Genomic DNA, 12,248 nt, shown 5'->3' on the forward strand with positions numbered 1-12,248 from the left:
ACATGTTTTCTTCCCGAGTCTTCTGCTCGTTTTTAGCTTTGCTGCTGTTTTGCTCTGGGCGCGTTGAGCTGCTACACACCACGTATACGCGTCAGTTTGATCGGCCGAAAACCAGATATTACGACAGTGACCGGCCGGTCACCGATTGGGGCCAATTGGATATAAAACCGGCGTTTTTAATCGGCGGCCGATTGATCAGTGCATCTCTAGAATTTAAACAAAATGAAAGCCTAGATCCTGCCTGAATTGTAGTGGGGAATATTTTATTGGCAACTTTGGGCCCTTTAGTGCCAACTGGGCATAATTTACAGTAATGTTTTTGCTGACTATGTCCATCCTTTGATGATCACAGTGGACCATCTTTCAATGGATACTTCCTTAAGGATAAAGGCCCATGTCATGAAGCTGCAATCTCAAACTGGCTTCTTGAACATGATGATTCATTCACTGGGCTCAAAGGGCATTCACAGTCTCCAGATCTATGGACAGTATGGACTTCTGTGAAAGTTTTCAGCTGAATCTATGCCACCAAGAACTAAAGCAGTTCTGATGGCAAAAGGGTATAACCTGGCACTAGGAAGGTGTACCTAAAAAAGTGGCCAATGACTGTACGTAATTTAAGGTTTATTAGGTAACACAGATGGGAATAGTACAGGTGAGGTTTGGTTTTTATGTTTAGTTTTATGGGAGGACAAAGATCGACCCATAGCTACACCCACTCCAATGATGCAATTAAAATACAGGCATTGTACTACAGCCCAAACAAAAGGATAATGGACAGCAGATCTGAACAATGGATAAACTAACATCATTTCTTTTTTGTATTATCCATTTAAGAACTTTGATCCTTAAAGTGAAACGCGTGACTTTGTCTCTTTGTCTCTGACTGAAGTGAGTCACCTTTAGACAGTGAGTCAGCACATTGTTGTGTCATTTCTGTGATTAAAAAAATCCTGCTGAGCCAGTCAAACCACTCCTCTTCCTGGAACAAACCAAGACTTGTAAACGCCTCCTTTTTTATGCTGATCAGAAACACAACGATCTTTGCTTCATTCAGATATTGACAGAACTTCAATATTACTGGTTGAAGTGTAAAAACTAATATAGTCCAAGAAGAAGAAAAGGAACATTTGTTGTTTAAAGGGCAACTGATAAACTTCAGGGAGGTGAAATGGCGCAGCAAGAAAATCAGCTGGACCAGGAAACAATTTGTTGTTCCATCTGTCTGGATCTACTGAAGGATCCAGTGACTATTTCCTGTGGACACAGCTACTGCTTCAACTGTATTAAAACCCACTGGGATGGAGAGGATGAAAAAGAACTCTACAGCTGTCCTCAGTGTAGAAAGGACTTCATACCAAGACCTGAACTGGTGAAAAACACCATGTTAGCAGCTTTAGTGGAGGAGTTGAAGAAGACTGGACTCCAAGCTGCTCCTGCTGATCACTGCTATGCTGGACCTGAAGATGTGGCCTGTGATGTCTGCACTGGGAGAAAACTCAAAGCTGTCAAGTCCTGTCTGCAATGTCTGGTCTCTTATTGTGAGAAACACCTGCAGCCTCATTATGATTCTCCTTCATTTAAGAAACACAAGCTGGTGGAGCCCTCCAAGAAGCTCCAGGAGAACATCTGCTCTCGTCATGATGAAGTAATGAAGATGTTCTGCCGCACTGATCAGCAGTGTATCTGTTATCTCTGCCCTGTGGATGAACATAAAGGCCACGACACAGTCTCAGCTGCAGCAGAAAGGACTGAGAGGGAGAAAGAGCTGGAGCTGAGTCGACAAAAAATCCAGCAGAGAATCCAGGACACAGAGAAAGATGTGAAGGTGCTTCAACAGGAGGTGGAGGCCATCAATGGCTCTGCTGATAAAGCAGTGGAGGACAGTGAGAAGATCTTCACTCAGCTGATCCATCTCATGGAGAAAAGAAGCTCTGAGCTGAAGCAGCAGATCAGATCCCAGCAGGAAACTGAAGTTAGACGAGTCAAAGAGCTTCAGAAGAAGCTGGAGCAGGAGATCACTGAGCTGAAGAGGGAAGATGCTGAGCTGAAGCTGCTGTCACACACAGAGGATCACACTCAGTTTCTACTCGACTACCTCTCACTGTCAGCACTCAGTCCATCTACAGAGATATACTTAATCAACAGCCGTCCTCTCAGACACTTTGAGGATGTGACAGCAGCTGTGTCAAAACTCAGAGATAAACTACAGGACCTTCTGAGAGGCACATGGACAAACATCTCACTGACAGTGACTGAAGTGGATGTGTTACTGCCACAACCAGAGCCCAGGACCAGAGCTGACTTCTTAAGATATTCACAGGAAATCACACTGGATCCAAACACAGCACACAAACGTCTGTTATTATCTGAGGGAAACAGAAAAGTAACATATATGAGTACAGATCAGTATTATTTTAGTTTCCAAGACAGATTCACACATCCTCAGGTCCTGAGTAATGAGAGTCTGACTGGACGTTGTTACTGGGAGGTGCAAAAAGGTATGGGAGGGGTTTCAGTGGTAGTTGCATATAATGACTGTGTCAATGAAAAATTTGGAGATAATGACAAGTCTTGGGTGTTTGAAGTTTTCAAAAACAATTGTATATTCAGAAATGGTAAAATCATAACTCCAGTCTCAGGTCCTGGGTCCTCCAGAGTAGGAGTGTACCTGGATCACAGAGCAGGTATTCTGTCCTTCTACAGCATCTCTGAAACCATGACTCTCCTCCACAGAGTCCATACCACATTCACTCAGCCTCTACATGCTGGATTTTATGTTTTTAATCCCACTGGAAACAATGTTGAGCTGTGTGAACTTGAGTAGATGGGCTATTCTTAACATTTTTATGTCTCACGAAGAAGACATTTTTACAAGACATTTTACAGAGTTGCTTCAACTTCAAAACATTTTTTTTTCAATGCATTAAAGCAGATATCATCGGCACGGCCGTTTCGGCTAATGCTGTGTTCAAGGCAGGCTTTTGAAACCGTAAGTTACAGCTTCAAGTCACAACTACGACTTGGTAGCGTTCCAGGTAACCCGTAGCTCGTGTTTTTACCGTCCTGTTGTCTGTGAAAGTTCCCTATAACGGCCACTCGTAACTTCCGACCCGTGAACTCGTACCAGATCGAACTGGTATGACTTCACAGGAAGGAAAAACACAAAGTACGAGTTTCCTTGAACGCACCATGAGTTAGCAGCCCCCGCCCTTGTCAGGCATCAATTGGTCCTCGTGCTACGTCACCACATTCACGCGCATCCCTTGGCTGCACACACAGCCCTTCATGCCGTTCTCTCCCCTCATTGGATAACACTTGTATCCCACAAGGAAAATTTTCTCCTCGGGTTACAGCAGAGCAGAGTGACGGAGAGACTCGTGTTTAGGCTGAAATACTTCATGTAAGTGATTGCTGACGGAAAATAGGACTATTTAGGACTTATATTAACAAAAACATTCCACTGATATCTGCTTTAAATCAATGACAAGTAACATTTTGAACACATAAAACACATACATGAATGATCAGAATCATCCAAAACAATTGATTAAAAGTTCTGTTTCAAATATTATTTCTACTTTTACACTTAAGACGTAAAAAAGTAAAATAAACATTTATTTAGGCTTTGGCAACAGTGAGGCTTTGAATTATTGCATTTTAATTGCTTTATATCTTAAATTAACTTAATGTACTGATGGTCTATTAAAACTGTCTTCAATCTAAAATATTAAACCTGCTGTAATATAAGGTTTATTCAAATTTGAGCTTAGTACTCATGTAAATATGTTTGCCGATTTTGTTTTTATAGCTTTATTGTTAAATCCTAACGATCATTAGCTTCGTGTCAAATCTAGTTTCCATTTAACTGTAATCTTATGTATTTTTCTTGTTTAACAGATATGTACAGATATAAAGAATCTCCACTAGATGGCATTCTTTATATGCTCCTCTATGCTCTCAGACAGTTCAGTAAACTGCATTGCCAACTGTATGTGGATGGCCCTGTTGCAATTGCTTTGTGCACTTTTAGTTTAAGGCCTATTCACAGTATGGGCCTATGAGTTCTAATGAAATTAAATGAAATCTTAATGTTTTAGCACACTGACACTCAGAGAGTGGTGTACTTCTAGCTTCATAGCTTCATAATATTTTAGGTGTGGACTTACTCTTGAACCTTGAGTGTGTTTGACATTTTTCACCAACAATGTAAATTAAGTTATTCAACACTATGGACAAAAGTAGATTTTTGTGTGTGACCTTTGAAATTACTTTTTGAAATTGTGAGCTGTCAAAGATGAGCAAGATGAACTTCAACCCATGTTTTTTTCTCTTATTGTTCAACGTTACTTCTGTTGTCTAATGTACTGAATTAAGGAATGTTTGCATTTTGATTTACACATAGTCTTTTCTCATAATGATAGTTGATATTATTCTTAGTTTGAGTTGTACTGATTATGGTGGTGTGAATGTTGTATTAAAGACAGTTTAACTCTTTGAGTGCCAGACCTTTTATAAAATGGTCAGTGCCATGTGCCAGCGTTTCGGGGCATTTTGAGTAATATTTTAAGACCAAGAGAATATTTTGTATTATGACTCTGAAAACACAAAATAGCTCAAAGGAAAGAGGAGACTCTCTATTTAACTAGGGAAAAAAACATTTGTTTGTACCTTGTTCCATTCTTAATTTATCTTAAGTTGAATAGAGCCTGGTTGCACCAAAAAGACCACTTTTTTTCTAGAAAGCGGAGAAAAATGCATTTTTGTGAAAGAGAGTCTCTCAAGAAAAACAGTGATTTATCCGTTTTAATTTTGGCTTCAAAAACATGTAAGACATCTGAAAATTTCATTTCACATGTTTTTTCATTGTACAAAAAAAAAAAAACCTAAAATACAACAAGTAGGAGTCTTACTCTGCAGAGTGATGCCTGCTCTCCTACTCCTCCTGCAGTTGCTGCCCCCTCACCCTCTCCTAACCCTCTCGTCCCCCCTCCCCTCCCCTCCCCTCCTTCTCCTCCTGCTGCTTCCCCTCGTCTCTGAAGGAGGGAGGGAGACGTCATGGCGTCTTCAGCCTCTGTGCTGGACGCGGCCGCGCTGATCTCTCGGTTCGTCGTCACGACGTCGGTTAGACAGCAACTGGTGAAACTGACTCCGCGATCCGCTTTCGCTTCGGCATTTCGGTGCTGATCATCTAGATGAGTTTACCTTTCCTGCCTCCTCCGATCACTTCATGCTGGAGCTATGCTAATAGCCTCAGTGGCTAAGCTTTCCTCCAGCTCCACGTTACACTTGTTCCAGGCTCTGCCCGTCATTTTCCTCTAGAAATAGAAACTTTTCCCAACTTTTTTATCTCTGTACCGATCGCACTCGTCTTCTCCTTCCTCTTCACTTCTTGCTCTGATCTACAGTCTTCTTCGTTCTACACATCCCAGAAGCCCCAAAATTACTCACAGTGTGCGCAACAGCGTCCCCATTTACCAGCCGCAGAAAACTGCATTTGACGTATATATACGTCAATGGCACTCAAGCGTTGGATTTTGATTGATATACGTCAATGGCACTCAATGAGTTAATGCAGAGTGGAATCAAATTATTCTCATCAAAGTTTGACATTGAAATTAGAAAAAAAATAAGGGGAACATACATTTAAATTGAGCTTTACATGTAACCAGCTTCATATGGATGATATGGTGAATGTATACTGTGGGAGTCAAAGTCATATTCTGAATTCAGCTCGTTTATTGAAAATACTAACCCTCACCCTAATCCTTAAAGAATTTTTGTGAAACTGTCAAAACAATATTTAAACGTGTATGTAGCAGTGATTACTGTATCAATGTTTCATCCATTGTATTTGATCCATGAAAAGCAATAAAAACTTAATGAAATTGTATTTTCGGGAGAGATGAATGTGAAACAAATAGGGCTGTCCCAAACGATTATTTTTCTCCCGATTTTTTAATCCGGGGGTGCAGGAAATCACCCTCACTTATGATCTGCATGCTGTGCTGCGTCCAGGTGCACAGAGAGCAGCAGCGGAGTACATAAAATAAAAAAAATAAAAAAAGACAACACAAGGATGTGTTTACATCTATGGATACATAAAGCAGCGAAACCAGTGTTTCCCCAGATTTGTGAGGAGACTGCGGCGGGTGGTCTGATCGTCCGATGAGGGAGGGGGGCGCGGGGGTATGAGTTTCGCCTTTACCGGCGCACTGCTGCATGTGCCCTTCGCTCTCTCTGTGTGTGTGAGAGAGAGAGAGAGAGCGAGAGAGAGAGCGTCAATAATGGCGAAAGAGCGCTATGCGGAGGTGAATGAACGGAACGATATTGCAGCTTCAGGTACTCATTCATCGCTGTGGTGCTGCTGTGGTACAGCATGTGTTTTTCTGCTGCACTTGTTACAGTCTATGGTTCACAACCCGACGGTGTGTTGTACCTGTCGATGTATTTACGTCTTCGACGTAATCGGAAACAACTCGACGGTATGTTGCACGTGTCGACGTATTTACGTCATCAACGTAATCGATTAGGTCGATTAATCGGGACAGCCCTAGAAACAAATCTAATATTGTCCTTTATAGACCTCTAGATCTCCAAAATAATCTATCACCTAATTGTTGAGATGATCAGTCTTTTCAAATGAAATGAGCAGGACTGTATAGTACAGGTTAAACATACAGTATAGAACTACTCCTTCTCATGGAACAAAGTCAACCATGATCACCTCCCTCTTCTTCCTGCTCTCAAACACAGTGAGCTCCAGTCTGTTCCTGTGTTTCCTTGTTCCCTCCTCTTCAGATCTACAGTTTGAAGATGGGTGGAACCAACATGTGGTGAAGAGGAGCTGACAGGCCCCGTTTACTGCAGAGACACATGTTGTTTAGATCAGAGTTCAAACTAGTTTCACTTCTGAGCAACAGAAACTCAGACAGTCGTCGTCGTCTGTTAGAGGTGAAATGGCGCAGAAAGGAGTTCATCTGGACCAGGAGACCTTCTCTTGTTCCATCTGTCTGGATCTACTGAAGGATCCAGTGACTATTCCCTGTGGACACAGCTACTGCTTCAACTGTATTAAAACCCACTGGGATGGAGAGGATGGGAAGGAAATCTACAGCTGCCCTCAGTGTAGGAAGAACTTCACACCAAGACCTGACCTGGTGAAAAACATCATGTTAGCAGCTTTAGTGGAGGAGCTGAAAAAGACTGGACTCCAAGCTGCTCCTGCTGATCACTGCTATGCTGGACCTGAAGATGTGGCCTGTGATGTCCGCACTGGGAGAAAACTCAAAGCTGTCAAGTCCTGTTTGACATGTCCAGCCTCCTACTGTGAGAAACATCTGCAGCCTCATTTTGATGTCGCTCACTTGAAGAAACACAAGCTGGTGGAGCCCTCCAAGAAGCTCCAGGAGAACATCTGCTCTCGTCATGATGAGGTAATGAAGATGTTCTGCCGCACTGATCAGCAGTGTATCTGTAACCTCTGCCTTCTGAATGAACATAAAGGCCACGACACAGTCTCAGCTGCAGCAGAAAGGACTGAGAGCCAGAGAGAGCTGGAGCTGAGTCGACAAAAGATCCAGCAGAGAATCCAGGACACAGAGAAAGATGTGAGAGTGCTTCAACAGCAGATGGAAGTAATTAATGGCTCTTCTGATAAAGCAGTGGAGGACAGTGAGAAGATCTTCACTCAGCTGATCCGTCTCATGGAGAAAAGAAGCTCTGAGCTGAAGCAGCAGATCAGATCCCAGCAGGAAACTCAAGTGAGTGGAGTCAAAGAGCTTCAGAAGAAGCTGGAGCAGGAGATCACTGAGCTGAAGAGGAAAGACGCTGAGCTGAAGCTGCTGTCACACACAGAGGATCACACCCAGTTTCTACACAACTACCCCTCACTGTCAGCACTCAGTCCATCTACACACTCATCCAGCATCAATATCCGTCCTCTCAGACACTTTGAGGATGTGACAGCAGCTGTGCCAGAGCTCAGATATATACTGCAGGATCTTCTGAGAAATACATGGACAAACATCTCACTGACAGTGACTCAATTGGATGTTTTACTGTCACCACCAGAGCCCAGGACCAGAGCTGACTTCTTAAGATGTTCACAGGAAATCACACTGGATCCAAATACAACATACACAGAACTATTATTGTCTGAGGGAAACAGAAAAGTAATATTTATGAGTAAAAGTCAGTCTTATTCTCGTCACCCAAACAGATTCACAACATGGGCTCAGGTCCTGAGTAGAGAGAGTCTGACTGGACGTTGTTACTGGGAGGTGGAGTGGAGAGGAAGAGGAGTTCTTGTCGCGGTTGCATTCAAAAATATCAGCAGAGCAGGGTATGAAAGTTCATTTGGACGTAATGATAAATCTTGGTCTTTAGATTGTCATAACAACAGATTCACATTTTGGTTCAACAACATCCAGACTCCAGTCTCAGGTCCTCAGTCCTCCAGAGTAGGAGTGTACCTGGATCACAGAGCAGGTATTCTGTCCTTCTACAGTGTCTCTGAAACCATGACTCTCCTCCACAGAGTCCAGACCACATTCACTCAGCCTCTACATGCTGGAGTTTACGTTGGTCCTCGAACCACAGCAGAGTTGTGTAAACTCAAATAGAGGGGGTATGCACATGACGTCACGGTACTCAGAAGTCGCTGTGGAACGTCCACTGAGTGGCAAAGAGACGAGTGGCAGAGCCGCCAAAGTTTAAAAACGGCGCAGTAACGAAGCGATTTTCTCCGAGCCCATACAAGTCTGACATGTCTAGCTTTGCCAGCATGTAAAGCATGCATGACCTAACACAGCTGCTAAAAATCTTGAGGATACGTCTTACTTTGACCGAGTTACATTCAAGAACCTGTTCTCAATGACGGAAAGTAAATTCACTGGAGCGGTAATTTTTTTCGATGGATCAGCTGTGTTTACAGTTTCAGGTGTCATAGTTCTGATGTTTAGACAGATAAATTAGTCCTCTAACACATCCTACAGTTTGACTGGTCAGAGTTTTCAGAATAAAAGCAGCTCGTGTTTAAATGTCGGGAGTCACTGTCAGGACGACAGTAACAGCTGTAATCTCGTCCCTCTGCACAATAACAGTGAGCCTGTCTGTCACTCTGCAGGCACCGCGGTCACACTGTGTGTTACTATGGTTACAGGATTGTCAGTGTCCGGAGCAGACGCTTTTGGGGAGCTGGTTGTCGATTCCTTTTGACATCAATTTGTTTTGATATAACATATTTTATCCAGTTTATTAGTCCACCGCTATCCGCCCGCACGTTGAGGGAGGTTTGTTTTGCCACTCAGTCCGATCGAACGGGGCGTTGCCGAGGGCAACGTGACGTAAACGCATACCCTCTATAGACAAAGATCATTGAAGGTGCAGTTGGTTAAAATCTGTATTTTAGTTAATCACTTTCTTTAGTCTGTCATGTTTGTAGCTAAAAGCTCATTGCTGTTGTGTCTCTGCACTGCACAGAGATCACCTGTCAATCAAACATTGTGGGCGGGACTTTGACCTCTTGTCATTTCTTGTTGTGTTGATGTTTGAGTTTGTTGAGGTGGAGCTGGAGCCGTGGAGGAGATCACTGCTCATGATGATGTTTCTTTACCTAAACTCACATTTGTCCACATGAAAATAGAAACTTCTCTGATATCTAAATGTTTGTTGGATATTTGTCTTGATTTGTGTTTGTTGTTTGGGTCGTAACAGAGAAATCACCGTCACATTTACATTATGTTAGGGTAGGGGATAAGAGGTTTATGTGCTTATTTTAACATGAAATATATTACTTGTTTTTTGCTTTGTTTGATGGTGTTTTGGGGGTGTTTGTGCATGTGTTTGTGTTAAGATTGTTCTCTCAGTTATACTATATGACACTTATGTGATGGGAATTGAACACTGAAATATGATCCCTGGTTTTGCAAAAATGCACGAGTAGATCATTGAGTGAACTTATTTTGGTAAACTTAGATACTGGTTTGTTTATATAGTATAGGTTGAAAATACATTACTATTCTATACCTACTTTATGAAACTTCCAGACCTGTCAGGTGGTCTAAATTTGTTGACTGCCTCCATGAATAAAACAGTGATGACTGATCATGAACACTGAATTCAGTTTTGTGTTCCTTCTTTTTTTTTTTTTTTGCATGAAGGTATTTGCACCACAATACCACAAACCTTACAGTGAGGTTTTTACGCACAGTCTCTATTGTTTACAGAAAATTGTGTAAACAAGAAAATCATAGGCTAATCAGTGAACAGCAATTCTCAAAGAAAATGCCTTACTGATGGTAGAAGGCAGAGGTCATTGCATTTCTATTTAGAAAAGGGCTTCATTTCAGACGATATACCACACACTTACATCCAAGACCTGGTGTCATACAAGTAGTAGCCTATTTGTAACGTGTCTACCCTCAATATGTACCTAGATAAAGTTCAATATACTGTAACTCTGATTTATAAATGGTTATTGAGCCTCTGTACACTTTGTCTTACCTCCAGGAATAAATTGACGACAGTGTATCAAATAGGCTAATGAATAATCTTGTGCATTTGCAATGTAACACCATATAGAAACTCTTCAGCATACCGGGCAATAAGTTATATTAACCTTCAACCTGAAAAATTCAATACACACAGGAACCTTTACTAAATTAAAACGAGTAAACACTTATAAAGAAAAATTAAACAACAAAATAGGGTGCTCTCTTTTGTCTTAGTCACAGAAAATGTTAGGCCTAGCCTACATCACAGTTTCCTCTACCCAAACCATTAAGCATTTTTTTTTTTTTTTTACCTTTTTATTACTAATTTTAATCCCAACTAATTATTTGCTCCAACCTTTTGGTTTCAATTTACTTTTGTAACCTAAAAATATGATGTGCACACTGCAGTGCATACCAAAAATCAGTCCACCAAACTGGCAAAATAAACAGCATAAAACACTGCATGACTGTATCGGTGCTCATGAATGTAGGGAGCCATAGCTTAGTCACTTCACTCTAAAAGTCAACCAACAAACAAAACACAGCAGCAGCATACCTTGTATCGAAGTCACGTGGTCCTCCAGAGAAGTTATTAGTCCATGGGCGTCGTCCGTGTGCGGGATAGACCATAATAGGAACAGGCTCGTGGGCTTCGACTGTAACCAGCGTCGCCAGGGGAACTCCCGCGCTGTCCAGTCGTGTCGTCCCCATAGAGTGTAAAAAGAACAAAAGTTGTAAAAAATAAATAAATAAATAAAAATAAAAATAAAAAGTACTCCCTCATCTTCCGGTAAAGAGCCGTCCTATGGTCCAGACAGAGTTGATACATCGAGGTAAGTAAATTCACCAGTAGCAGGCTAGTTTCAGCTAAAGTTTGCTAACTCTCTGCTTGCTGCTCTAACAAACAACAGCTTACAGTTTACAAAAGATCGGGTAGCTAGTATTTGTCTGCCTACTTTCTACTTCAGATTACCTGGCTCATAATCCAAGAAAAATCACACACTCCGTCGACTCAAGTGTTCAAACCGCCAGTCTCGTTACTTTCTTCACTCATTTCGCTCATTCCCCCCTCCCCTCCTGTTTCTCCTCAACCACTACCTCCCCGCACGCACTTCACGTCAGTCAATTAACGGCTTAGTTCGGCTAATGATGTCCTCACTTAGCCTACACAAATAACGATTTTATCAAAAGGAATGGGAAACAAAATACCATCACTACAGCATTTTAAAACTTTGGTAACACTTTACAATAAGCTTCCCTTAATTAACGTTAGTGGGAAACACATTAATTAATGTAGCCTATTAAGCAGAACTAATGTTTACTACTCAAAGTTAGTTAATAAATTAAAAGTTGAATAATATAATTAGTTATCATTATGTATACATTACTCAGCATTACTTAACATATTAGTTTATATATAAATGCTTAGTAATATACTAACTAACGTTAATTAAGGTAACCTTATTGTAAAGTGTTCCCAAAACTTTTTTTTGTTTTTCAGAACAGAACATTTTTATTCATTAACAATGACATCCATGACATTTTTTATCACCCATTGCAAACTATATTATAACCTTTGTATTTTTTTTAAGTGATCTTGCCTTTGTAGGCTATATTAATTACAGAATCTGAATCTGAATCTCTTTATTGTCATTGCTTAACACAACAAACTTGAGGTAGCAGCTCTTGATTCAATGCAGTTTAAAGTGCAACTAAAAAGTATTGTTAAAAAACAAAGCAACCATGAACAAC

At 41.3% G+C, this 12,248-nt stretch overlaps 2 protein-coding genes across 2 annotated transcripts in view; one reads left to right on the forward strand and one right to left on the reverse strand.

Annotated features, from left to right (window-relative positions):
• LOC146969888 (inactive double-stranded RNA-specific editase B2-like) overlaps window positions 1–11,163 on the reverse strand; it is a 74,027-nt gene extending 62,864 nt beyond the window's left edge. The window contains exon 1 of the mRNA XM_085805438.1: window positions 11,053–11,163. The gene's annotated coding sequence lies outside the window, so the exon portion shown is untranslated. The remainder of the gene's footprint in view (window positions 1–11,052) is intronic.
• On the forward strand, window positions 1,038–8,624 carry LOC146969917 (E3 ubiquitin-protein ligase TRIM65-like). The gene is made up of 2 exons (XM_085805461.1): window positions 1,038–1,438; window positions 7,545–8,624. The coding sequence occupies exons 1-2, from the start codon at window positions 1,172–1,174 to the stop codon at window positions 8,622–8,624; spliced, it is 1,347 nt and encodes a 448-aa protein (XP_085661587.1). The 5' UTR covers window positions 1,038–1,171.
• Window positions 11,164–12,248: the final 1,085 nt, after the last annotated feature.

Source organism: Trachurus japonicus, chromosome 17 (assembly GCF_045865225.1).
Source record: "Trachurus japonicus isolate A0001 chromosome 17, Traja_1.0".
NCBI classification, from domain to species: domain Eukaryota; kingdom Metazoa; phylum Chordata; class Actinopteri; order Carangiformes; family Carangidae; genus Trachurus; species Trachurus japonicus.